The sequence below is a fragment of the Dinoponera quadriceps genome, unplaced genomic scaffold (genome assembly GCF_001313825.1).
Source record: "Dinoponera quadriceps isolate SergipeBrazil2010 unplaced genomic scaffold, ASM131382v1 scaffold1339, whole genome shotgun sequence".
NCBI classification, from domain to species: Eukaryota; Metazoa; Arthropoda; class Insecta; order Hymenoptera; family Formicidae; genus Dinoponera; species Dinoponera quadriceps.
Window position 1 is genome coordinate 383,001 of NW_014555521.1, and position 25,917 is coordinate 408,917.

The following is a 25,917-nucleotide window of genomic DNA, read 5'->3' on the forward strand; positions in this document are numbered from 1 at the left end:
CGATCATGCGGCGGCGTGACCCGCGTTTAAAATAATTTTGAATTATCCGTCCCCCCCCCCCCCTCCCCCGCGTGTACACGCATGAGAAAATGTGCGGAGGGGGAAAGAGAGAGAGAGAGAGAGAGAGAGAGGGAGAGAGAAACAGAGACTCGGCGCAAAATCGATGATACGAATTTAAATTAGAATTATGAGCGGTTTCGTTCTGATGTTGGCGTGTAACCATCTGGAGAGGGGGGAGGGGGAGGGGGGTGCGGTGTAACTCGAATATCTTGTACGTTTGAACAACTACATGTAAATGAAAAAAATTCTCAGTGGGATAACATGTGTTTTTTTTATATTACGTAAAAAGATTTCCTTCGCTAATCCGCGTATAAAAATAAATTAAGGTGAGGCCGCAATCAAACGATTCGTCAGATATTTCCTGTATTTTTCGAAGAAGTGATCAGAAGACAGAAATAAAGTGAACACACTCGAGTATTTGAGTGCCCAAACATGTACGGGTGGTTGGAGAAATATCCGGGTATTTACCCGGAAGATTCGGGTTCTCAGGTAATATTTGAGATACCCGACATTGAGTAACAACACGTCGTTGCTATTAAAGACGTACAAAGAGAGCAATTAAATCGCCACAAACGGAGATATAAATTTAGTACAACTCGTAAAAATTTAGTGCAACTATTGAGATTCAGCGATCTCGGCGATTGATTGCTCTCTTAAGAGTTCATTAAATACGACTTCAAGAACTCGGGGAAAGTATGACGCGAATCGGAGGAGCTTGTGCTTGGACGTGCGATTTTACGCGTGTCGTTAGGAATCGACACGCGCGAATTAACGGTGCTCTGTTTCCCTCGTGCGCACGTAAGAGAAAGAGAGATCGGTCTCTCTCTTTCTCACTCTCTCCATTGTGTTTTTCTGTGTCGTGCGCTAAACAAAGCGCACGTCAACGACGACGAAGCGTGTCGTGAAAAGAAGTCGAGCTCGCGCGCGTCCCGAGCGCAAAGGTTGCCCAACGGAGTCCCGATGTCTCTCTCTTTCTCTCTCTCTTTCTCTCTCGCTCCCGTAACCGTGGTATACTAATAAATTGGATCAGACCGACTCTCGATGAGTTGTACGAGTTGTCTGGATCCGGGCTTTACTTCGGCCCGACTCTAATCTAAGATCTTGAGTGGATTTCAGTTTGGGGCACCGGCAAATTTATTTAGCCGCCGCGGTCGTCGCCCGATTCGTTCTTCTCCACTCTCCCTCTCTCTCTCTGTTTCTCTTTCTCTTCGCCGACAATAACGACGCTCGTTGCTTACCGATACGCTGAGAAATGAGAAGATAACCCTCGCAGCGCGCGATAAGGAATGAACAGGAACTCTTCCTTCACTCGAAAGGGATTTACACAGTACTTCCGCCTCGGACAAAATTTATCTCGTGTGATTCAAAATCGAAAGGTCTCGTTGCGAGAAATAAGCTCAAAATCGCAAAGTGAGATCGCTCACATTATTCGGTCACTCGGAGAGAGAGACGGGACTCGAAGTGTTCACGGCTCCGCTCATGCGCCGAGAAGAAAAAATACGGGGGTGACCCGTATTTCGGCATCGCAAGGACAATTGGCGCAAGAGAGGAGCAGGCGAAATCCGCGCGCGATAATCATCATACACCGGGGACCGAAGTTTGAGCCGCGCTCTCGCGAGTCGGCGGCAACGTCGTTAGGCACGCTGATAAAATATCAGCGGACAGGCCGGCCGTTTATTTTCGCGTGCGGCTTAGAGCGCAAATCCCCGCGAATCCTCGTTAATATTAATTTTGCAAACGATACGGCGGATCTCGTAGCGGCCGTGGAAGCAAGAGAGAGAGAGAGAGAGAGAGAGAGAGAGAGACAGGCAGAAAGAGAGAAGCGCGCGCTCGTTCGACGGTATAATTGCGTCCGCGACAGTTATGAAAATTCAGTGTGTCCTGGACGAAGTCTCGATGCGTCCCTGTGGATGCAACTATACACGGATGCATCGGTTGCAGTTGATGGCGCAACACCAGTGCAACGTCCGTCGTTGTCTCTCTCTCTCTCTCTCCCTTCCTCTTCTCTCTTTCTCTCTCGTTTCCCCTGTCTCGCTTTCTCTTCGTCACCGTTATCATTCTCTCTCGGGAGGACGAAAGGGTGCGAGAGAAAGAGAAAGAGACAGGCAGAGAAAGAGAGAGAGTTTGAGGGAGGAAGAGATATTGCACGAACAAGAGAGAAAGAGAGAGAGGGAGGACCGCCGGGTGGTGGAGAGAGAGTGGCATGAATTTTTATGAGCTTAGGAAATTAATTTGTGTTTTTCGCTAAGCTTCGGCTTAGCGCCGCGGTAATTAATTGCGCTGATTGCTCTGCATCATTGATGAGCGGTTCCGGGCTTTCGCAACGTCTGCTCCCACCTCGTGCGCGCGCGCGCGTGTACGTTGTCTCATCGTTGTATGCGCGCGTACTCGACCGGTATGCCTTGATATCGGCGTTTCACTTTTCGATGCTTCGTACATGTGTGTGTGTGTGTATGTGAGTATATGTGTGTGTGTGTGTGAGCACGCCAGCGAGCGAGCGATCGAAGCCGACTACGGTTTTCTGAATATTTTTAATTAACGCGATCCGCCGTTCGCGTAATTGCAGTCGCGGGAAAGAGAGTACTTGTGTGTGTGTGAATGTGCGCGTTTTAAGACCGTAATAGAGCGCGATAGGGGCAAAATTGAATCGTTTATCGAAACGATCGTACGCGAAGGAATTTTTATTCAAGTCCTTATCGCGATGAAATCGTCGTGCGCGAGTCTTTATTTTTCTGTTTCTTTTGGTTCTTTTGGAAGCGCAGGCGCAGACAGATTTAAGTCGCGCACGAGAACAAGTTGATACCGAGCGGCCGGCGAAGAAAGCCGCTATTTAACGGCGTTGATCACTTTATCCCGCGATAGCGCTTACTTGCGCGTATAAATTTGAAAATTCCGCGAGATTGTCAGTAACTCGGAAGTTTTCCGAAGTTATCGAGTTTCTCAAACTCGACTCCCTCAAACCCCAGTCAAGCACAGTCAAATATGCGGAATACCCGAGCCAAGTTCCGCCGTGCGGTACTTCGCGAATTCGAATTTGTCAGGAATTAAAAGGCGAAACTTCGCCCTACTTCGCCGCCGGCGATCGATCCGTCCCAAGTCGAAGTAATTTTTCCGATCGACGATACCCCCCGTGCTTTTCTCTATCGACACCGTTGATTGCCGGTCACGGTCATCGATTATATCCGTCATTATTATACTATCTCATTAAGTTGTGCATAAGTATAATTATACTACAATAATTTGCATCGGGGAAATCAATTATTTAGCAATAAAGGGCCGATAAAACGAAATATGAAAAAAAATTTATATATATTTCCCAAGTGATTTTTATCTAGAATTTTTTAGAAATTATTTATTAACGAAACTTTCGTACAATCGGCGCTCGAGAAATTAATATATACAAAATGAAAAGTTTTAATTGAATTGAATTTCAATTTTATTTGAACGCAATAAAAGCGAAGAATTGTTCCAAAATATTCTCGGCAGTATTTGGCGACACTCGTCGATTCTCCTTATTCTTATCGCTGTGATCAGTCGTTGGAGAGACTTTCCCCGCTTGAGTTAGAAGAATCGAGGATCACGGCCAACGTTTTTCGATACACACCCGATAGAAACGGGGGACGGTTACTATTCATCCGTCTTCGACTTCCGTTGCAGACACCAGCTACTCCGCCTATCACCCGGCGCTGCACGGAGTCGGCGAGGATTCCTTCGTGAGGAGGAAACAACGGAGGAACAGGACGACTTTCACTCTGCAGCAGTTGGAGGAGCTCGAGTCCGCTTTCGCGCAGACTCACTATCCGGACGTCTTCACGCGCGAGGATCTGGCGATGAAGATTAATCTCACGGAGGCCAGAGTTCAGGTGAGCGCGACAGCGATACGCGAGCGATCGTGTTACCGGCGTTCATCACCCGAATTCGTTTGTCCGTTTAATTACATCGGTTTGATCAGGATCGACTCTCCCGAGTCTTCTCGATTCTGGCGGACGACTCTCCTCCCTTCTTCCAGTCGCACGTATTGAAAACTCCGGCGAACGGTAAAAGGGAGCTCGAGGATATTCCATACGCGAAAATCACGTATTAATCTTAATTGTCATTAATAACGACACCATTCCTTTTTCATTCGCTCTTACTTTGCTTTCAACGTTGCCTCCGCGCGAAGTAGCTTATTATAATCCGACACAATGGGTTTGTAATCGCGTTAAATTATAAAAAGATTTATTATAGAGCGAGCAGGGCGGACGCGAATAAATTTCCAGAAAAAGAGAGAGAGAAAGAGAGAGAGGAGCGCGCTGCATTATATTTAAGGATATATTAAAGCGGGTTACTTAAAAGTATGCTAATCACGTTGTGTATAATCACGTTTATTCGATAACGTGAAAGCACGTGCATTAAAACTTGAGAGAACGTTCGCATGCCCGCGCCCGCCGTGCATTGGCAGCGCCGGCCTTAATCTTTTAATGCGTCTCAGCGCATTGAGATTGGATTCCGCGTTTTAATACGATGAGAAAATTACGCGCGGCAGCCCGGTAATATCCTTTTTTCCTTTCTCTCCTTCCTTTTTTCGCTCGCCTCCGTCAAGCGTTAAGTATTACAGCAAATTCCGAGCGCATTTTTCAGCGCGCGAGCGCGCGCGCGCGCACGCGCCCCTGTGTGTTTTCCGATGTTTTCACAGGGAAATATTAGGCGCGCCTTCATAATTAATTTTCATTAATATCAAAATAATTATTTCGCGGAAATACGCGCAAACCGGATTCCGCGATCCGAAGCAGAATTTCAACGGAATTATACCGAGATGTCGTTTCTGCTTTTAGCTTTTGCCGCCGTGTCGCCCCTTCCTCGCCTCCTCCTCGTAGTCTAATCATTCGTGAAGTTTATAATTTAGAGAACACGAAAAATATATTATATTTTGTATATATGTAATATATATATATATATATATAAAAATGAGCGCGTTCGCCGATATATTTTATATATATATATATATATATATATATATATGTATGTATATACCTCGAATTTTACATTAAATTTAACATATCCCATTTCATGTTCCAAACACTCAGATTTTTGTGTTAATTTTTGTGTTAATTTAACTCAAGGCGAATATAAAGAGAAAAGTGCTACATTCAAATGAACATTTGCTAAAGAGTGTAATTATTTTTTATTTGGATTGAGCAAATATCACTTTAACGTGTAACAGCACATTCTTTTCTTTTATTTACGCTACACTCGAGTAATACTTAGTCCAAGTGAAACAATCACTCCATCAGCCCTCGGCAGAAATGCTACTTGAATCTAGCACCTTTTCTTTCAGCGTGTGATTTTAGTGGGGCTTCTCCCGGTGCGGCACGAGATCTTTGAGTTTTTCGCGCAGTGATTGAGTAATAAAAAAGAAAAGTGTGAGGAGAAAAGAGGAGAGAAAAAATCTGCAAAGAGTCGCGGGGATCGCGACGATGATCGATTGTCTGGCCGCGCGGTGGCGTAATGTTGCGCCGTAAGAGCAAGAGTGCGTGTACAGAGGGGTGTACATCGGAAAGGGCGGCGGGATAGAGGGAAAGGGGGTAGAAGGCCCCCGGACCCCAAGGGGCGCGCTGACACCCTCGACCTGACGTAATCTTCTGACAGAGTAAGCCGGTAATCTCCGGGATTACTTTGTACTCTTGGCTACCGTCCTCACGGCCGTATTTACCTCGCGCCGCTGTAATTCGCGCTGAGAATCCCTGCAGTAACAGCGATTCCCGCCTAAAATCCCGTCGGAACATCTGCAGGATATCTGGTTACCAATGGCGGCTTTTTGATTTCTCGCCGCCGCCGTCGACTTTTCGTCAGGCGTTTCCGCCGGATTTTCCGAACGGATCGCCGATTATCGGCGAACGCGCTCATTTTTTTTTCTCTACCACGCGTTTTCTTCCACAGGACGTACAGAGAGCGTTCGATGACGAAACGCATTATTCTCTCGTTCGATTTAATCGACCGGAATTATAACGTCATATGCTGATTATTTTCTTCAACGTTGACTGAAAAGTTTGACTGACGATTGAATTACCGGGATTACGGCAACTAAATGAGATTCGCGACGCGTATATCTGTATAATCGGCTTTTCGAGCGCAATTAATCATAAACAAAATCAGTCCGAAGCTCTGATAATAGAAACGAAAGGGAAGAAGGGCCAACAAGAGCCTTTTATTAACAGCTAATTATATTTTATATCAGGAACGACACACGGGGCAGCACTGTCGCAACGTCAAGTGCACGTTACTTAATGAGCCTGATAATTTAATGAGACACGATAGTAGTATCACAGCCCCGGTCGTTGACGGCCGTCACGGCATTCAGCTTGTTGAGCGTTCCATCGAAACGCGACGTCGAGAACCTCTCCGTGTCTGACTCGTTTAATTGAAAGAGCCACATCGGGAACTCAATCCGACGTCGCACCTGCCTGTCGCACACCTCGGCAAACACCCGGAACACTCGCACCCAAAACCCCTCACGCTTCCCCACCCCTCTCCCTCCCCCTCTCCTCTTGTCGTTAATATCCCGACTCTCGCGAAGGATCCTCGATCACAGAGAGTCCGGGAGGCAGCCTGGCGTGCATTGTGCGGATTACGAGAGGAACCGAGGAGGAGGCTGGGCGCACAACGTCTCTCTCTCTCTCTCTCTCTCTGCGAGACAGCAGTATGTACATACAACAATGAAAGAGACAGAAGGGAGGAAAGCGAAGAGGCGAATGACGACGACGACGACGGGAGGAAGAGTTGGTTGGAGGCAGGGGCGGAAGGGAAGGGAGAGGGGGGGGCCGGTTGGTCTGGCTGTGACGCAATTACGGCGCAGACTCATTGTTTCATTAGCGAAGACAAAGGGAATCTGGAATAATGGACAAATAGGCGCGTTTATGTAGCGCCCGTCCTCTTCTCCTGCTCCAATTAGAACCTCCTAGAGGGGAACTGGCAGGCCGAGGGGGGCAAGAGGGGGGAGGCTTGAAGGAGGGTTCGCTGTATCGTCGAGGCACGTACATACCGCTCGGCGTTTCTCGTTGTCGTCGCACACCAGGCTAGAGCGAGCTGCGAGCGAAACCGCGTACGTGTATCTTCTTCCGACACATGTTCACTCACACACACACACATCAGCGCACATCGCACGATACACAAGGACGCGCTGGTGCGTACGTATACCGGGACAGGTGGCAATTACCGGCGTGCGTGAATTAGACGCGCCGCCGCGTCGCGCCGCGTCAAACGCCGCTCGCATCTGCGCTCGCTCGCTCGCACTTTTCCTATTTTTCGCGGCCGAAAATTTGCCGGATTATCCCCGACGCGGTTATCTACGCTCCTTTGACGTTGCGAGGTGTAAAAGGGAGATACGGGTAACGTGGATCAGTCGTTTCAAACGGAAAGCGGCGGCGGCGGCGGCATCGCTTTCACCCCTCTGGAGAACGCGGCGCGTGAGCGAGCGAGCGCGTGGGAAAATAGGAATTTTATCAGCCTGGTTGGCGAGAGTAATCGAGACAGAGAGAGAGAGAGAGAGAGAGAGATTCGCTGCGATCTGGCTTTTAACATTCTGCGCAATCTTCGCATGCCTGCGGCCGTATTCTGGACGCGTGTCGCGAACGACAAATGAGATTTAATGTTATATCGTATTTGAAAAACGCGCCTGAGTACCGATGGACTTTAACTCGAGATCTCTGGATCGTGAATCAATCACGGTTAATTAGGTACCACACCACTTCGCCGATTATAAACATATTTCGTATCGTTTATATTTAATATGAAAGCAAAGAGAGAGCACAGTTAACTTAGCCAATCTCAGCTATTCATGCTGATAATTTCATCTAATGAAGTTATATCTCGTAGCAAATGCATTTTACCTCTAATCGCCAACTTTTAGCAACCTTTCAAACTAGCTAATGAGATTCAGCCGCTATTACCGAGTCATTTCTCCGAGGTAGAATCTCGGAAAATGTCTGCGTGGGACGTTACGCCGGTACAAGAAAAACGGAACTTGGAATTAAACGGGCATACTTAGCGGCCGCAACAGGATCCCTCCGCGTTATCGTTAGTTATCGTTTAGTCTGCGCGAAAAGCACGTCGCGGCGATAGCGCGGTCGGGTAATCCCGCGACAAAACAGCAACACGTCTGCCGTTTGTTGAGGGCCAATGGGGAGGGGGAGGGGGCGACCGATTAAAACCGTTTCACCGAGGTCGAGTCACGCCATTATCAGCGCGAATTTCGGATTAAATTCGTATTGAAAAAAGAAAAAAAAACACAGCGGAGAGTGGAAGATATATCGCGAGGGTGGAGAGGAGAGCGCCGCTCTCTAGCGGCGGTCCCTACGGAACCGTGGCTTTGTTCCCAGCTATTACTCGCCCCCTCCTTCCGCAACCCTTAGGATATTATTATATTTCCCTGTCTGCCGCCGTTCCCCTCTTCTCACCCCTCGCGAGATGTTCGACTTCGTGGCCGCGGGAGTCGTACTCATCGTATTTATTTTATTAAACCGTTCTCCCCGAGCTGTATTCTCCCCCTCCCAACGCCGGAAGTTCCGCGCACGAACGTAAGATAATCATTTTCCAGGCTCGTTTTAATGGGTGTATCGGATATCTGTCTCGGTTTTTCGGCGTTAACCGTCTTACTGACGAATTTCCGCACGAAGAAGAAGAATCCCGCAGCCGAAAACTAGCTTCCGCATGCAAAAATTAGCCGTCCGTATAATACAACTGAAATTCGATGAGTCGATGAAAACCATCTGACGATGGTTGTTAATTTCATCGCCGCCTCTCAAGCCTTTTAAACCTTCAGTAACCTCTCATCGTCTAAAAATGTATCACATAACCGCGAACACAACCGTGAGTTCTAGGGATTTATTAACCCCGGGGTTGAATAAATTCCATTCTAATCGAATCTCTCTTTCTCTCTCTCTCTCTCTCTCTCTCTCGTATATAACCTTTTTCATCGTGTTTCCGAGACATATCATTTTTTATGGAAATGCCCGTTGCAATTTCAGTTTTCGAACGAACCCACACGGGGCCGGGCGAGTCGCGGTAACTTTTCTTTGTGACCTAATGGGATTTTGATACCGGCGACGTTTCAGCGCATAGCGCGCGCTCGCGCTCGCGCTCGACGCGCACCAGCCAAGGCGCCGGTGTGAGATTCGCCCGCGCGCGAACCCGGTTATTATACAGCCGTCGTCGCACACAAAAGTATCGCGGAGAGCCGCGTGGGTGTAATAAAGTCTATTTCAGCTGGTATTATGTCAAGTTAGCCTCGTTAGCGGAACTCGAGCTTTTTAAAAAACACTCGGCCGCCGTGGTTGCTGTCGGCTCGTTGAACATGCACGGTGGAAAGTGCGCCCGTCTCCCATTCCCCCTTCGCCCCCCCCCCTTCCCCAGGCCCCGCAGGTTCGTCNGGCCCCGCAGGTTCGTCCGTCTCCCGCGACCCTCTCGTGCTTTCCTCTGCCTCAGAATACCACCCCCGGCAGCATGCAATTATCCTTGCGCATTTGCGGACGGGAGTCGGATGCGTACGCGGATGCGACCGTCGGGTGACCGCGTGGTCTCATTTTTTTCCACCCTCCCTCCCCACAAACCCTCGACCGCTCGGTTCTCTGTGACTCTCGGAGGAGACTTAACCCTCTCGAGCGTCGCACTCGTCCCGGACGACCACGACGACGTCTGGGGGACTATTGAATCAGAGAATTACGCGCGAACCGCCGGCGACGTGAGTTTTTTCAGTAGCTCGGCCCCCCCCCTCACCTCCCGCATCGTGCATCATGTGTATGCGACAGGATCGCTTTCTTGCTCTCTTTCTCTCTCATCTTCAATATCTGTTTTAATGGGGGAGTGATCATGGACCAGTGAGGAAATTCGGTTCAGTTTAGAACGATAGATAGATATTTCTTTTGACTGTAAACCCGCCATATTTCACGATGGAGATACGAATGCTGGTGGTGGAGGAGAATTATACAAAACGACAGCGATTAATTACGGTTGATGAATAAGTTGTTTCCACTGAACGCAACAGAGACAAATTTTTCCTCGAAAATTGAACGGAACTTTTCCGATTCCAGATAGAGAAGAAATATAATGAAAATCGAAGCAGACGGTAATCTCCAAATTTCTTCGAGTGAAATGTCATTCAAAACGAGTGAAAATTCATGTTAAACGACGGTGAAAATTTTCACACTCGAAATCACAAGAGTGAATATTCAATTCAAACCTGTGGAGGATTCTAAATCCACACGAATAAGTGTTTCACATCGATTAGAGTGAATTTATTTTAATGATGGTAAATTAGATTCACTTTTCAATTTGGAATGGAAATGTTCACTCGACTCAAAGTGCGAGGAATTCATATGATTGAAAAGTTTCTCGATTACAAGTGACTCGGTTATCACTTTATACAGAAAAGAAATAGTCTCAAATCAATGATGAATGTTTTCGAAAGCAAGAATATTATAATATTCTTAGAAGATTTTCAGTCTTAAATTAGGTGCACAAATAAGCTTGCGTAGATTCAAATCCGGATTAAGAATCTTCTAAGAAAATTATAATATTCTTGCTTATACATGAGAAACATTAATTTTTACCTCGAGGATCATTTTCTCGCACACCTTTTCGAGCGAAGTTTCACTCGAAGATATTCAAAATCAGAAATGAAAATCATCCCGAAAAACCGAAGGTGCGTTATCGCATTAATGCTGCTAAGTGTGGGCGCGTGACCCAACACCGATCAGAAGCAAGCAACGACCCGTAGCCTCACCGTGGCCGGCGCAATTTTACAGGTGTGGTTCCAAAACCGGCGCGCGAAATGGCGTAAGAGCGAGCGGCTGAAGGAGGAGCAACGCAAACGCGAAGGCGGCGGCAGCGGCGGTGGCAGCGGCGGCGGTAGTTCCGGCGGTGGCGGTGGTAACGTGGAATCCTCAACATTAACCGCGCCGACGTCCTCGTCGGCGGGCCCGAGTCCCACGGGAAACGACCCAGAAGGCACGACCAGCAGCAGCGCCGCCGACACGGAGGACGCCGTGCCGGAGGGTGGCGGCGGCTCCAGGAGTCCCAGCACGACTTCCGCCTCGGTCAGTCCTCGACCCCAGCCGAGTCAGCCGTCCCTGGGTGGCGTCTCGACGCCACCACCGACCCCCATAAGGGCGCCACCGCCGCCAGCGAGCACCGTGGGGGGCCTCGGACCGCCCGCCGAGAGGTGAGCTCTTAGCTTCGTTTGTATTTACGTCTTTAGGAAACATCTTCCTTCTCTCTCTCTCTCTCTCTCGCGCGCTCTTTCTCTCGCTCCCGACACCCCTCCCGCCGCCCTCGGTGTACCGTTGGCCCCACATCTTCCCCTTATAAACTCCCGGACGATTTCAGCAAGCGGGTGCAAGCGCCGCTGAACACGCCGGGCCGGATGTTCGATACGCGCCATTAAACCACCACTCCTCGTGACGACGCTGCTCCCGACGTTCACCGGTTAAGCCAGCTTCTTCCCTCCCGCTTCGCCTCCGCTCCGTGACCTCTTCCGCGCGTCGCGTCGCGTCGTCATCGCCACTCGTATAATCGCGATAATCGTCGCCTCGTTAAACTGCAGCTTCCACGAGAGGCGGCGGATGAAGAGCGGTGGAGGAGAGCGCGCGTGCGAGTGCAATCCTCTTCTTTCTCGCTGCGGACGAACGGCGACATCGAGGTCGCAAGGTTGCATTTCGCCGAACCGACGTCGTCGATGTTTACGGCTCGCGCGCTGAGGGCGAGTTGACGCGAGTTTCGCGAGGGGGTGAGAAGAAGTTGACGATTGGCGAGGATGTTCGATGGTGCCCCGAGGCGAGGAAAATTCGCGATATCTCGGAGGATAGTTACGGATGCGTGTCAAAAATATTTTTACGACATGAAGTATTCCGCAAGGGGGATGGAAAAACAGAGAGAGAGAGAGAGAGAGATAAAGAGGGGAAGGAAAGAGAGAGGGAGAATCGCGGGTACAGAACGATTTGAATCACGGGCTGAATATCGAAATTGTTTTATGGCCAGCGGGATCATACGGGGATATTGTATTTATTTGTACTTTCATGATACCGCTATTGTGGACGTTCAGCAACGGTATCGATGGCATATCGAAATTTGCGCGATACCGCACGGAAAGGAAGATTTAGCTGTCACGGCTAAAACTAGCTCCGACGGGTAAAAATTTGCCGTCCGTATGATACAATTGTAATGTTCAGTTAATTTAACTAATTTTTAGGGTGATTTTTAATTCTCTTTACCCTTCTAGTTTTTAACTTTCGCACCTGTGATAACTCTAATCTAGGTCTGGGTAACACTAGATTTCAACTGTTTTATACGGACAGCTGATTCCTTTTTTCCGTGCGGTACTTACGAAAATTCCAGTCCTCCTCGGTCGCGGTGTAGCACCGTAAAATACCGATGTGAAAGGGGTACTTTCGGACTACGTTCCGATATTCACTTTCAGTACTGAAAAATCTATAGTTTACGTTACGTATACCAGAGATTTTCAGTAATGGCAGTTAATACCGGAACGCAGCGTTGGTATGCCGGTTCCACCCCTAATTTCAACGTTTCTCCGTCGACACACTTTGGAACGCAGCCAACGGAGAGAGCAGCGATAGGAGACTTTAAAGATTTTCTTCTTAAATAACTGAGAAGATAGATTTTCTTATTGAATATCGCATATGCATATGCGTCGGAAACCAGCGTTTGAATCGTTGTCTGCAAATGAGTGTATATTCGCCGCTCGCATACGCACACACATACACACACACACACACACACACACGTTCATAGAAAGGGTCTCAGGCGCGTTCGAGGAATATCGGGAGAGGGCGATTTATCCCGCTCGCGATCTTGCCTTTCCGCGCGTTCGTTTATAATCCCCGAGACGAGACGGCCGGGGTCTCCGCGGATCGACGCGGAGGCAGCGGGAACAATGCCGAAAAACGTAGCAGACGCCGCGTAATACACCGTGAGGTTGGTAGACACACCGCCCAACCGTCGGCGGGACGACGAGCGCGAGGGGCGGCGGCAGGCAGGCAGAGGGATGAGAACGACCGGGGGAGGGGGGCAGACCGGCGGGGTCGAGGGAAAAGGTAAAGAAGAAACGGCAGGAAGATACTCCTTCGCCGTCCCCGCAGTTGTAATTTATTTAAAACCGCTCGCCGTAAATATATCCCCATCATTTATTCAGAGGCACGGTAGCTCCTCCGGAGGCCGCGGCGCTGCGCGGAGGAGCACGAGGGGCCACGGGGGAAGGGGGGGAGGGAGCGGCTGTATAAGCTCCGTGTTCCTTCTTACCTTAGCGCTACTACCTCTCCTCGGCTGCCTTAAGAGAGAGAGAGAGAGAGAGAGAGGCTTCTTGCTCTCCTCGTGGCGTACAGGGGCGGATCTGCGGATCCGAACTGAGCGCAGCGTGTCGCGCGAACGCGTGAGACGCGCGTTTCTTTTGTCCCGCGCGATTCTGCCGTGCGCGAAATGAAGGAAGAATTACATCGAGAGGCGCGCTACTACGGGCTGGTCGATAACGAAGAGCCAAGGGTGCCAAGGGGAATGTACACTGGAGGCTTTGCGAATGAAGCTTTATACCATTTTAGAGCTTCCCGGAAGAAATGATGAAGTCCAAGGGGGTGCAACGTTGCGTAGAGCTCCAAGGCTCTGATCTGTGTACGGTGTCATGTACACGACGGGAAAAAAGAATTCCATCGTTAAAATCTAGCTCAGACAGGTAAAAATTAGCTGCCCATATAATACAATTGATATCGAGTTAATTTAATCGACCCTTTTTGTCCTTAGGTTTTAGCTTCCATAGCTGAAAAGTGAGGTCTGGTAACGAAGTTTCGGTTGTATCGTATGAAGAGCTGTAATTCCTTTTCTCCGGGTATATTGTGTTATATTTTCTAGACGGGGTTACGCGAATTTCAACTTTATACATAATACATCGGGTTAAAGATCGCAGTGTTGAACAATTTTAATTTACTAAATGACATTTACGATAGAACGTTTGCTGCTGCGGCACAAGAGTGTGCTACTTAAGCGAAATTTAATTAAATTGAATTTAATCAAAGCTGCTTAAGCTGCTAGAGTTTTAAGTGTTCACATGTTACAACTAATTTATACTACTGCGGCTAATCTTTTTCCCTCGTGTACGAGCTATTAAAGAATATACTTAAATTTGGAGAAAAATATTACTTGATTTCAGAGATTGGGAAACAAGTAATCACGTTCACCTGTGATTCTAGCGTTTCTTTCCAATCTATGGAATGGTACACGATATATATGACGCCGACTGTACACATCGCGTCATGTGTGCTTTACCATCCGAGTTACTTACGCGATTTTCAATCTTATACGTACATGTGTGCGTCTAAAAATCGCGTACCTCCCGATACAGGGGATCGGTGAGGCACACGCAATGTGTACAGGTGAAAATCTCGGAAAAATATCGAATAACCAATCGTCCGTCCCGAATGGGCGACGCGGTATCAATCTTACCGCGTCGTCTCGTGATCCGGCTTCAGCCTTCGTCACCCTTTGTAGCCCTCGTAACCCGACACCCGGGCTCAAGTGCCGGGCGATAAAGGCGTCGATAAAAGGCGGCCGAGTGATACGCGTGCATCGATAAGTCGCGTCGGGTCACCCACGCGATCCTCGTCCACCACGTGAAAGGCGTCGTAGTCGTCGCTGCACGCGCCTCGGTGTGCGTTTATACGCGACTAAACATGATGTGTATATCTGTACGTGTGTATGTTCATGTTCGCGCGCGCGTGTGTGTGCGCGAAAGGCAAACGAGCGCACGTAAGCAAGGTGCACGGTAGACTACGCGGCTAATTGCCGCTAATTATCGCGCTTACCGCGGTTCGGCTCTTCCTCTCGCCGCCGCCGCCGCCGCTACCACCGCCACTGTACCTTCCACGGCGTCGTCGCCGCCGCCTCCGACGCCCCCGTTCGTCGTGGTTTTCCACTCACCCCCCTGCCCCTCCGTTTCCCTCCTCCGGCAACCACCTGAAATCCGCTACTCTGGCCTGCCGACGAACTGCAGCGTCTTTCCCACCCCCGCCGCCTCCCCCACTAACGACCTAAATGCCGTGGGCTGTCTGCCCTAACTCTTGCCCACCCCGGTGCGCGTCCTATCCTCCTTCTCCCTCTCCTTCTTCGCCATCCCTCCTCCCTCCCTCCCTCCCTCTCTCTCTCTCTCTCTCTTCTATCCTCGATCTCGACTCCGACTCGAGCACCGACTCGAGCTCGTTACATTAATTAAACAATATTTGCGATTAATATTTGAGATAATCATCAGCGCCTCAAAGCAGCCTCCGCTCCTCTCGGAGGATGCGGAACATCGCGCGTGCTAATCGGATTAGCGCTTGCGAGGCTGCGGCTCCTTCTCTCTCTGTCTCTCTATCCTTCCTGCTCTCCCTCTCACGGTCTCACTCCTTCTCTCGCACCCCGTTCGTCCGTCTCTCGCTTTCTCCCCGTTGATACGCCGGTAGTTGGAATCGCGCGAAATTGCGACGTCCTTTTGGCGATAATCGCGCCCGTGCCTGAAATAGCATTAATTCGCGGACGAGTTAAGATCGTTTCCGGCGTGTCGATTGAAACGTCGTGCACCATGCGAACCGGGTATGAATACGAACCGTGCCGTTGACGTTGATATGAGAATTGAGTGAGAAAATGACGGGTTGAAAACAGCGAATTATATACTTTCGTCGCGTATTTAGCTCCGTATTGTTTAGAAACGTTACTTGAAACTCACGTTATTGAGATTTTAAGTTAGAATTAGTCCCACGATTAAATCACACGACAAGTGTGACGTTATATTTGCAGTCACAATTCAAGGAAAAGATTCGCAGATCGAATTCCAAATTAAAATCCTATTATCTCACTTGAGACGAGTCTCGAGCAACGACTGTTACGAATCTTGGAATATGACACGTTAACCTTTGAATGACAAGTGTCCTTCATTTCAAATTGACCTTTTCAATAAAATGGTCGCTTTAGAAAGTAATAATATTTATTTATGCGGAAATAACAATCGTGAAAGAAGTTATTTTAAAACACAACTAAAAGCACACACTCAATTTTTCTTTTTCTCAATTTAAGGACAAAAAATAAGTTGGGAACAAATTGCGAGGAGATTAACATTGTTTTAGAAATGATGTCCCCGTTTAAACATTAAGATACGACATATAGATAATCTATCGTTTTCAAAGCAAGTGTTACATACATAATTGCAATATTCTGGACAAATCCAATTTGTACATGTTTGGCATTCTGATGGTTTTATTGCGCGCTCTTCCGCAAAAGAAAAAAACAACGACCCTGCGCATCTGAACGTGGGTTATTTTAAATTTCCCGCAATGGACGAAAGCGGTCCTTGACTGAAAAATACACGGAGGTGCAAAATGGATGCTTGTCGGTATATTTCGGGAAATATATTTGAACGCGCATGGATGACACCTGTCGTCCGCTCAACTATTGCAAGATTAAACACGGTATATTTTAACACGACACACTGCAGAAGATAACACTCTTCTTTTAATCAAAAGAATCTAAATTCTAAGACGAGCGTTTTGTAATCAAAACCTCACTTTATCACACCATTACGCCAAGAGACTCTCGACTATCCAAACGCGAGAATTTCGCGTCGGAGAAACGAGAAACTGTCTTCTCACAATATTCCCAATCCCGTTTCGAGCCCCTTTTTCTCATTATTACGCCTCTCTTATTACTTATTTTCTATTATTTACATATTCGCGCTCTCTACTTAAAAATATGATACTTAATATTAATACTAATACTTATACTTAATACTTTGAAATCTACCCACTGGAAGGCGAGCGTGAGAGTCCCACACGATACTCATCCCTGCCCCCGTCGTCTGACTTGTTCCAGCACCACGGGAATAGGCGCGGGCTTCAGGCCGGTGGAGCCGCCGACGTCGCTCTTCTTCTCGCCGCACCTGGCCGCGCAGTTCTCGCCGCCGCTGTTCGCCAACAAGGTGGTCAGCAGCGCGGCGTCGACGTCGTTGACCTCGACGACACCGTCGCTGTGGACCAGCAGCGAGCACCGGCCGGGTAGCCTGCAAGAGATGCTCTCTTGGTCGCCGACCGGCTGGCCCGGCTCCATCTGCGGCTGCTGCAAGCCCGGCACCGGCACCGACCTCCACCGCAGCAACAGCCTGGCCGAGCTGCGCAGGAAGGCGCAGGAACACTCCACGGCCTCGGCGCTGCTCGGCGGCCTCGCCGGCTTCCCCGGCGGCCTACCTCTGCCCTTGCCCCTGCCGCTGCTGCCGCCGTTGCTGGGCCTCTCCAGGCGACCGGAGCACCATCATCATCATCACCTGCCCAGCGTAGTGCACCAGATACAGCCCACCACCAAGGAGGATCCCTAGGATCACCGGAGCCGTCGTCGCCTCGTAGACACGGTGTAGTCGAAAGCGATCGCTCGCGAATCGCGCGTCCGGTCTGGCCGGTGAGTCGTGGATTTCGACGCCGTGGACGCGGTGAAATCGGTTGGATTTCGTCGCTCGGCGACTCGTCGAATTCGCTTGGAAATCGTTCCGATCGCCGAGCGACCGGAGAGACCCCCGTGTCTGCAGCGTCGGAAGGTGGACTCGTCGCGCTGCTCTCAATCCCCGGTCACGAGTGACTTCCTTATTACGATTGCATCCTGATTTGTCGCATTTCCCCCGATCTTGGTGGTTACCGACGGTCTGGGCAGAAGACGAGTGTAAGTATCTCGATTCCGAAGGAACGATTCGTTTCCCCGCACCGTCGCGAGACACCCAGCTGTGCCGTCGTCCGCCTCGCTCGGTGAAGCGGTTTTGCGCGGAGTCGTCTCTTCTCGTCCTTGGATTTCCCTTCGCGAGCGTTGCTTTGTCACCGATACACGTGGAGCTGAGTTTACCTACCAAGCGACTAAAACCGGAAAACGAGAGAGAAAGAGGGAGAGAGAGAGACACACCGCGCACTGATACTCGTATACAATAAGTCAAGCGTCGAATAAGGCAGCACCCAGTCGATCAATCTCGCAGATCACTTTGTTACAACCGCGGACAGTGTAAATAGGCGGCGTGCATCACGATAATCTTCGGTAGTACCTACTCACCAACACATAAACCCTTCCTCTCGCATATATTTAATCCACGATAACGTTCGAATCTCCATTCTATGCGGAGTGCTCGTTTATTTATTGCCTTATTGCCTCGCGAACCGAACTCATTTCACATCACACTCCACTACTACTATTACTTCCACTATCACGTTTCCACGATGGAGTCGTTAAGTTCCAGACGTAATATAACGAAGTTGACAAGTCCGTTATTTATAGCAAAGAGAAAGTTCTGCAAAAGTGAAAGATAGGAAGAGAGAGAGAGAGAGAGAGAGAGAGGAAAAGTTCCACGGGAAAGGGCTGACGGATTGCGATTTCCGACATCTCGAATTTCATTACGAACGTATATCGTAAGCGAAATGTTAATTCGTCGCGATACGTTGTGTACATAATGCAAAAAAAAAAGTAATAATAGTGAGCGCGGCGAGAACGATGGGAATGACGCGGAAATGACGACGCGTCGGTGAGGCCCGGCGAGTAGAGAAAAGGGACACGTAGCGAAAAAGGGTTCGCGGGAGTACTTTCGTTCCCTTCCACGCGAGTAAGAAGACGCGACGGACCAACACGTGCCTGATGCGCTGTATATTCAACTGCTCGATCGGCCGATTCGCTCGCGTGCCGCCACGCGAACGAGCTCGAGTATGCATCCGCATCCGTTGTAACATTCACCACGAACGGGTGTACCGATACCGATATAATCTCGGGAAGTCGAGATTTTAAGCGACGTGACGGCCCCCCTCTCGTCACCGTTTGTGCTTCGTTTTAGGAATTACACGGTCGATTGGAAATTTTCCCAACTGAAATTCCCATTGGAAAGTTCCTTGCCGATGCAGCCGGTGACTTAAAAAAAAAACAAGCGCGTGAACGAAGCTGTTGTGTTTTCATTTTCACCTTGGCAAAGTTTCGACCGGCGATACGAAGTGGAAAAAGTGTGGTATGTGGTCAGACACGGAGCTGAGCGACGAAGTAACGCAATCTCCCGAGCATCGGAAACACGTGTCTCGACAGAACGGACCGATTCTGCGACGACACCCCTCGCGTTTATTCTTTGCCGTCTACGAATCGCCGAGATTATCGATCTCGCCGAGATTATATCGATTATTAATCCCCCTCTGCAAGTAACGCGAAGAAACTCGTCTCGAGTCGGCTACTACTCTTATATGCCTTAAAATAAAAATAAAAAAACACACACACACACACAAATTCGCCGGTCAACCCGGCGACATTAACCGATTTCAGATCTTCGCCACGTGTACGATTAACCGTAATCATCAAATAGAATCCAGTATCGTGACTGCTGGGATCGAGAGAGGGGAGTTGGATAAAGTGAGGAAGCGAAAGAGGGAGCGATCGCGCGATCGCGCAACGAAGGGAAACGGCGGAACGGATTCGGTTTGATGCTTACCGGCAAATTCGACGAGAATAATTCCATTTACGTCGTAATTTCTCTGGATTTCGCGGGAGAAGCGTAGAAGCGAAGCGGACGTAGTTGTTTGTAGAAACCTGTATATTACCTTCCTGATAAACAGTCAGTGGTAATCGAAGATAGTCTAACGAACAAAAAAAAGGTATATTGTAAGGTAGCGATTACTGTGTAGTCAGAACTGTGGTAGCGATATATCGAATAAACTTGTTCTCTCATGACGAGTGTCTCTGCTGGTGTTCGCGAGTCATTCCCCCTCCCCCCGAGCCGCAGCGTTACGATCTACGTAACACCTGGATTAAGGCGAATTTCCTTGCGCGTTTCATTGCGCGCGAGCAAAGTGAGAGAACGCGGGGGAGCCGAGCGAGCGTTTCTCCGCGCTCGGTCCTTCCCGAGAGAGGTCTGCTCTCTCCCCCGACTCACCCCCGGTTAGTTACGCGGCACGTTCTCGCGCGGGATTGCGCGTATCGCGGATTACGTTTTCGCGCGATTCGATCCCGGCGCAATGCCATTCCGGGGGCGGCGTCGTATCGCGCGTCTCGTCGCGGAAACATCCGCTCTCGCCATACAGACAAATAATTGTCCCATAACCGAGGAGAGCCGGGAGACAACGCCGCCGCGGCGAGCGAGGGCAAAAACACAGAGGTGGGAGAAATAATGCAACGGCGGAGCGCGCGCGGCCGAAAGGAGAAAAGAGACGTCCTCGCGGAGGAGGTGGAAGCGGATCGCGGCACAACGAGGAGAGAGGGAGGGCGCGGGGGAGCCAGGGTGATGGCGGGAGAGGTGGGTGGGTGGCGGAAGGAGGAGGGTGTTGGCAATCAATGCTCCTCATAAGAAAAGCTCGCCCTCTCTTATGGGATCAACCCTCCTCGAGGGTACGCGGTGAGCCTTCGCGCGGGGTAAAAAGGAAGGAGAGAAAGTGCGGAGGGGCGCGAGGGAGCATCGGAAGAGAACGAGCAGGAGGCGAGAGAGAGAGAGAGAGAGAGTAGGCGAGGGTGGCGGCGGTGCGCGAGAGGGAGAGACGGAGAAGCGAGCGAGGGGTTGTTCCTGGCTCGACCAACCAGCGGCAAGACGCCATTGATCGGCACGTGGCTCCCGGTTGGTGCAACGAATTTCGCCGGGGGTGGAGGGAGGTATCTCCTCCGCTTCCGCTCGGAGACGGTGCGCGCGGAGGTGGTGTGCGGCGATGGCGATGGTGGTGGCGGTGGAGACGTCGGAGGTGGTGGTTGCAGAGAGAGGAAAAGCAGCCGTCGCGTCGTTCTAGTAGTGGAAGGCGAAAGGGGACGGAGGGCGGACGCGAGCGCGCGTTCTGCACACTCCGTTACACTTACTGGTAAACCGTATTAATCAACGACATCATGGTTTATCCCCCATTCCTCTCCACCTCCGCGCATCCACCTTCCTTTAACCTTCTCTCTCTCTCTTATTCTGTCTCCGTCTTTCTCACCCCTGCGTCTTCCTCCTCCACCACCGCTCGCCGTAGTCGTCGTCGTTCGCTCGCTTTCGCTTCTTCCTCGCTTCCTCCCTCCACCTCCTCTCCGCCTTCTTCACCACCACCTCCGAGGACTCCATCGCGATCTATAGCCAACGCGCACCGACATAGCCTTACAGCACCCTTGCCCGCTGCGAGTCGGCGGGGGTGGAAAGCGGGGGATGGGGAGAGATAGATAGAGAGCGAGCAAGCGAGCGAGCGAGCGAGAGAGAGAGAGAGAGAGAGTCGAGGGAGGGTTGAATCAAGGCGCCGGGCCACTTTGGGAGAGGCGATCGACGCTTAACGATGTCTCTCGATACCCATTACGTGGCTAGCCAGGATTCAACGAGCCGGTACCGTCGCTCTCGCGTCATTGTGTGCAGAGAGATAGCGGAGTGGCGCGGCTCGCGCGCGCCGCAGAAAAATCCGATTGATCCTCCCGTACCTATCCCGATACGTTCCTCGTAACTCGCCGGAACGGGTGGGCGGATTTTGCGGATATCTTTCTCTCCTCGTCTCTCTCCCCCTCTCTCTCTCTCTCTCTCTCTACCTTTCGCTCTTTCTCTTCCCACTCCCGTCCGGTTAGCGGTCCTTTACAATTCAGACAACGCGCCCGGAGTATCCCTTTTACGGCGGACGCGATTTTCACGGCGATGCGGGTAAAATAGCTGCGATAGCTGTTGGCACGAGAAACGGGCGGCGCGTAGATTCGACGGCGAAATGGCATTCCGCGGTACGACGAACGCGAATGGAATCGGATCGGTTTTACTTGGGAAAAGTAAACCAGTCAGCGTCAGCGGGAGAGAAATAAAAAGAAAGCTCGCCCGCTTAACGTTCCTCTCTCCCTCTGTTTTACTTAAGTACTTGGAGCAGGATACGGCAATACGTGAGAGAAGAAAGAGAGAGAGAGAGGGAGAGAGAAAGAGAGAGAGAAAGAAAGAAAGAGAGAAAACACGTTTACCCCCAGACGCCGAGCATCGCGGCGAATTCGTTCGAAAAATACACGATCGTATACCGCAAAGAAGGGCGGAAGAGGGAGGTGGGAGGTGATGGAAAGAACTATTTCCTTTTTACGACCTATCTCACTATTCTCTCTCTCTCTCTCTCTTTCTCTCTCTTCCCGCAATCGGTAGACGGCTGCGGGATGGAGCGCGTTTCGTCGCTCGTGCCGCGAATCAATCTCAATCCGACCGCGCGCTACCACGTCGTTTTAATCGGACCGGAGTAACTGATTTTCGGATATCACGAGATTCCCGCCCGACGAGAAGACGGGAGGCCGCGCTGCTCCGCCTGACGCCGGGTAGACAGTGATTAATACCGCGACGTCGTCTGGCGTCTCCCGAGCCGCCAATGCATGCGTGGGGTCGTGCACGAGAAGGCATGCTCCGGTGCTCCTCCTCTGTCTCTCTCTTTCTCATCCCCCACCTTCTCTCACTCTTTCTCTATCTATCTATCTCTCTCTCTCTCTCTCTCTTTCGCTGCGACCCCGCGCCGCCAGTCCCTCGCGCGCCTCCGCTCGCGAAGCGCACTCCGCGGTAAAAGGTTTTACGAAATTCATTGTCAGGCAATTTGCATGTCAAAGCCGCTGAGAAACGCGCTCCAGAACCCGGCAGCTACGCTTTCGGTCTGTCTTTCTACTTGGGCTTCGCTGGCGGCAGCCGTCGCGGCCGCCGCCGCGTCGCCACTTTCGGTGTGATGGAATTAGGGGAAAAATAAGGCCATTTTGCCACGCCGCGAGAGACTGCACCGTGAGAGACTGCGGGCGATTGTTGTTGTTTATAGGGCGGCGCGATCTTCGGCCATTTGGGCTATTTATCCGCGTTAACACCGTTGTAACGCTGGCTCGCCGACGACCGGTGGCTGCAATATCGCCGCGTCTCGTTAATTGGTGTGTATAACTACACGGCAGTAGATTATGTGTAAATAACGGTCGGCTGAAATATGCGTGTTACTTTAATACGGGAATATGCTGAAAAGTACAGGAATGTACGTTAAATTAACATATTCACCTTGTTGATGTGTTACTTACTAACCCATAAAGGGTTAACATATTCACCTTGTTAACCCGGGAATAGTCATCTTATTTTTTTTTTCTTTCACGCGAACGCTTGACGTGCATATTACGTTTCTTAAATTTTTCTTGGCTTCTCCTCACTTTCTTATAAAAAGTAGCAGGTAAATCTACATTTGTAATGTCCCTAAATAATAATAAATCTTAGGGCAATCGATGGTATGCTATGCTTTGTTAATAACAGCGACCTTTAATTGGAGTCTAAATGACCCCAGGTGACTATTCTCGGATTTAAGTAACATACAAATTTCAGTGGACCGTTATTTTCAGAAAAATTTTTACTGCGTATGTAACAAATTACAAATGTGTAGCTAATAGGAAGCTGATGAGATAAGTTAGCGAATATATCGCGAATTGCTCTTGTTCACCGTATCTCGCGCGATTCAGTTACGTGTCAACGATATTCTCCCCAACGGAGTCTTCGGGTCTTCGATTTTCCACTTTTTGCGAGAAGTGATTTCACGTTGAGCCGCGACCGCAAATAGACGCTTCGCGTCATCCTCGAATTGCGCGAATTTCGATACGTTTCGGGAGGGTGGAGGAGGGATTAATGAGATAAGAGTCTCCACTGGATTTGTCTAATGCCCGCTGAACCGGTTTAACCGCATACTCTCGTCTATTATTCTTTAACGAGGCGAAGAGTATTAAAACTAATGCTCCAATTTTCATCTTAAAAGCTCCCCGGCACTTTTCTCAACTTTAACGCGGACTCTCTTATTCCACCTCTCGAGAAAACGTTGTAACGCAATTAAAGCTACGAAATGGAGAAAAAAAAGAGCGCCAAGGATCTCGCGCTTTATATCGCTATTCCCTCGAAGAGATATCAAATATACACTCGGCTCTTAGGGCTGCATTAATACTCCTCACTGGAAGCTTGTTTCGAGTAAGGATATTCAGGTCTGAATTTCAAGTTAAATGCGAAAGTCTTTTCAGAATTGCCTCGCGATGTACAAATGTCGACGTCACACATATCATTACGATTCGTATGAAAAACTCTGATCCGACTCTAAATTCAGATCTGAGTGTCTCGTGTAAGACAATTTTCAAGTAACGACTAATTATTATTATATCATGTCGAATAATAGGAATATTATAAATTGAGAGCTTCCGTACTTTCTTTTTTAACTTTTTGTCACGCATGACAATCTACCGTGATAATCCACGTGTGAATAAATTGAGGATTGAAGAAAGGTAGCAACAATACGCGCAATCACGAAATTCGAACGGCCCAAACTGTATCGACGTTCACGCAATTTGCGACGCTAATAGCGTATACGCCGTTATACCCGTGGGGAAAGAGGGAGGTTTGCCGAAGTTACAGCCGGACAAAGGACGCGGTAGGAAGGAGCCGGCGGGAGAAGGAGGAGGAACGGAGGATCCTGGTTCCTCCCTCGATATAACGCCTTATAAAGAATAAAGCCACGGGCGAGGGCGAGCGGAGAATTTATTGAGGTTGTCTGGCGAAACTAAGGGGATCAGAAGCCGCAATGATTTTCAATTTTCGAATCCACTTCGCGGCCGTTCCTTCGTTCTCCTTCGACTCTACGGGAGATCAGATCGACGTATCTGGTTCACGTGTAACGTATACAGGATCGACGTAATCCCGCCCGCGGGAAAAACTCGCTCTCGCTCCCGTTCCTGTTTTACCCCACGTCGCGGATTCCCTGCGCCTGCTTGTTGCGAATATCGCGCTTTATATCGGTATCGGAATCGGAGTTCACTCACCGATCTCATCGAATCTCGTCGTGTCAGTTTGCTTCGGGTCATTGTTATTCCAGCGATGACAATTTCGGCATATTGACAAGTCAAAGATATCTCGAAAAAGTTCCTTTCGAAGAGTTACCTCAAATTCTAATTTTTCACAAATAAAACGAGATTAAATATTCGTTTTACTCCACGACGTGGGCTTCGTTCGTTATGCAGGATGACAAACCTGAAAAGGTGGGCAAAATTCGATTCGAAAATAGCGTGGAACAGCATTCTATTATAATACGCTGCTCTTCTTATCCAAAATGATAGTTGTACAATTATCGTCCATATAGCAAACATTTGAATTTTTTAAATATAATTTTTGTATAATTAATTCTATTTTTGAAAAAAAAGTCGTTAATTTTATTACATATTTGAGAATAAAATATCTGTTAATTTTCTTGTTATTATAAAACATAAACTACTTTAAAATATCTACTGGAACTTTGACGATAAACCGATAGACATACAGCACTTTATTATTTTAAAATATACTGTAGTTTTAAAACTATGGAAGTTCTGCTGAAACCTGATAATCGCAGATAACTGCTGAAAGTAAGGTATCATTAGATGCGCATTTACAAGTATTTTCAGAAAATCATGCCTATTTTTGTCCGTTTTCACAAAAAAAAAATTTACAAATTAGCACAATAGTGTTCATTTTAAATAAATACAAAGCAACATTCAAATCCGACTATTTTTTTTACATTTGGTCTGTAATATTGGATTCACTTTTCTTAATTTTGTAATTCTGACCCAGGATTTATGTTCGGCAACTCCGAAAACCCATAAAAACAAGTCAATATCATAGTACAACTATTTTTTGCATTTCGATCCACTATATTGAATCTTCCATTCTAAATTCCGTATATCTGACCTCAGATTGGTAATTACTAAACCAGATTGGTAAGTACTAAACTGAAGAATTACTAAATATAGCTTTAGATAACAATCCAATTAAACTTCAAATTATTACCACTTTTTCCGATCTCCCAGCCTACTATGGATCGTTGTGAATCAAGCTTTATATCAGCATCGGTATTG

At 48.9% G+C, this 25,917-nt stretch overlaps 1 protein-coding gene across 3 annotated transcripts in view; it reads left to right on the plus strand.

Annotated features, from left to right (window-relative positions):
- The window catches only part of LOC106744568 (cone-rod homeobox protein), a 67,383-nt gene extending 47,580 nt beyond the window's left edge, over positions 1–19,803 (plus strand). For all 3 annotated transcript variants that reach the window (XM_014619461.1, XM_014619462.1, XM_014619463.1), the window contains exons 3-5: positions 3,718–3,923; positions 10,842–11,257; positions 16,942–19,803. In XM_014619461.1, the coding sequence (XP_014474947.1) occupies positions 3,718–3,923; positions 10,842–11,257; positions 16,942–17,440 (1,121 nt within the window). In that variant the 3' untranslated portion in view covers positions 17,441–19,803. The remainder of the gene's footprint in view (positions 1–3,717; positions 3,924–10,841; positions 11,258–16,941) is intronic.
- Positions 19,804–25,917: the final 6,114 nt, after the last annotated feature.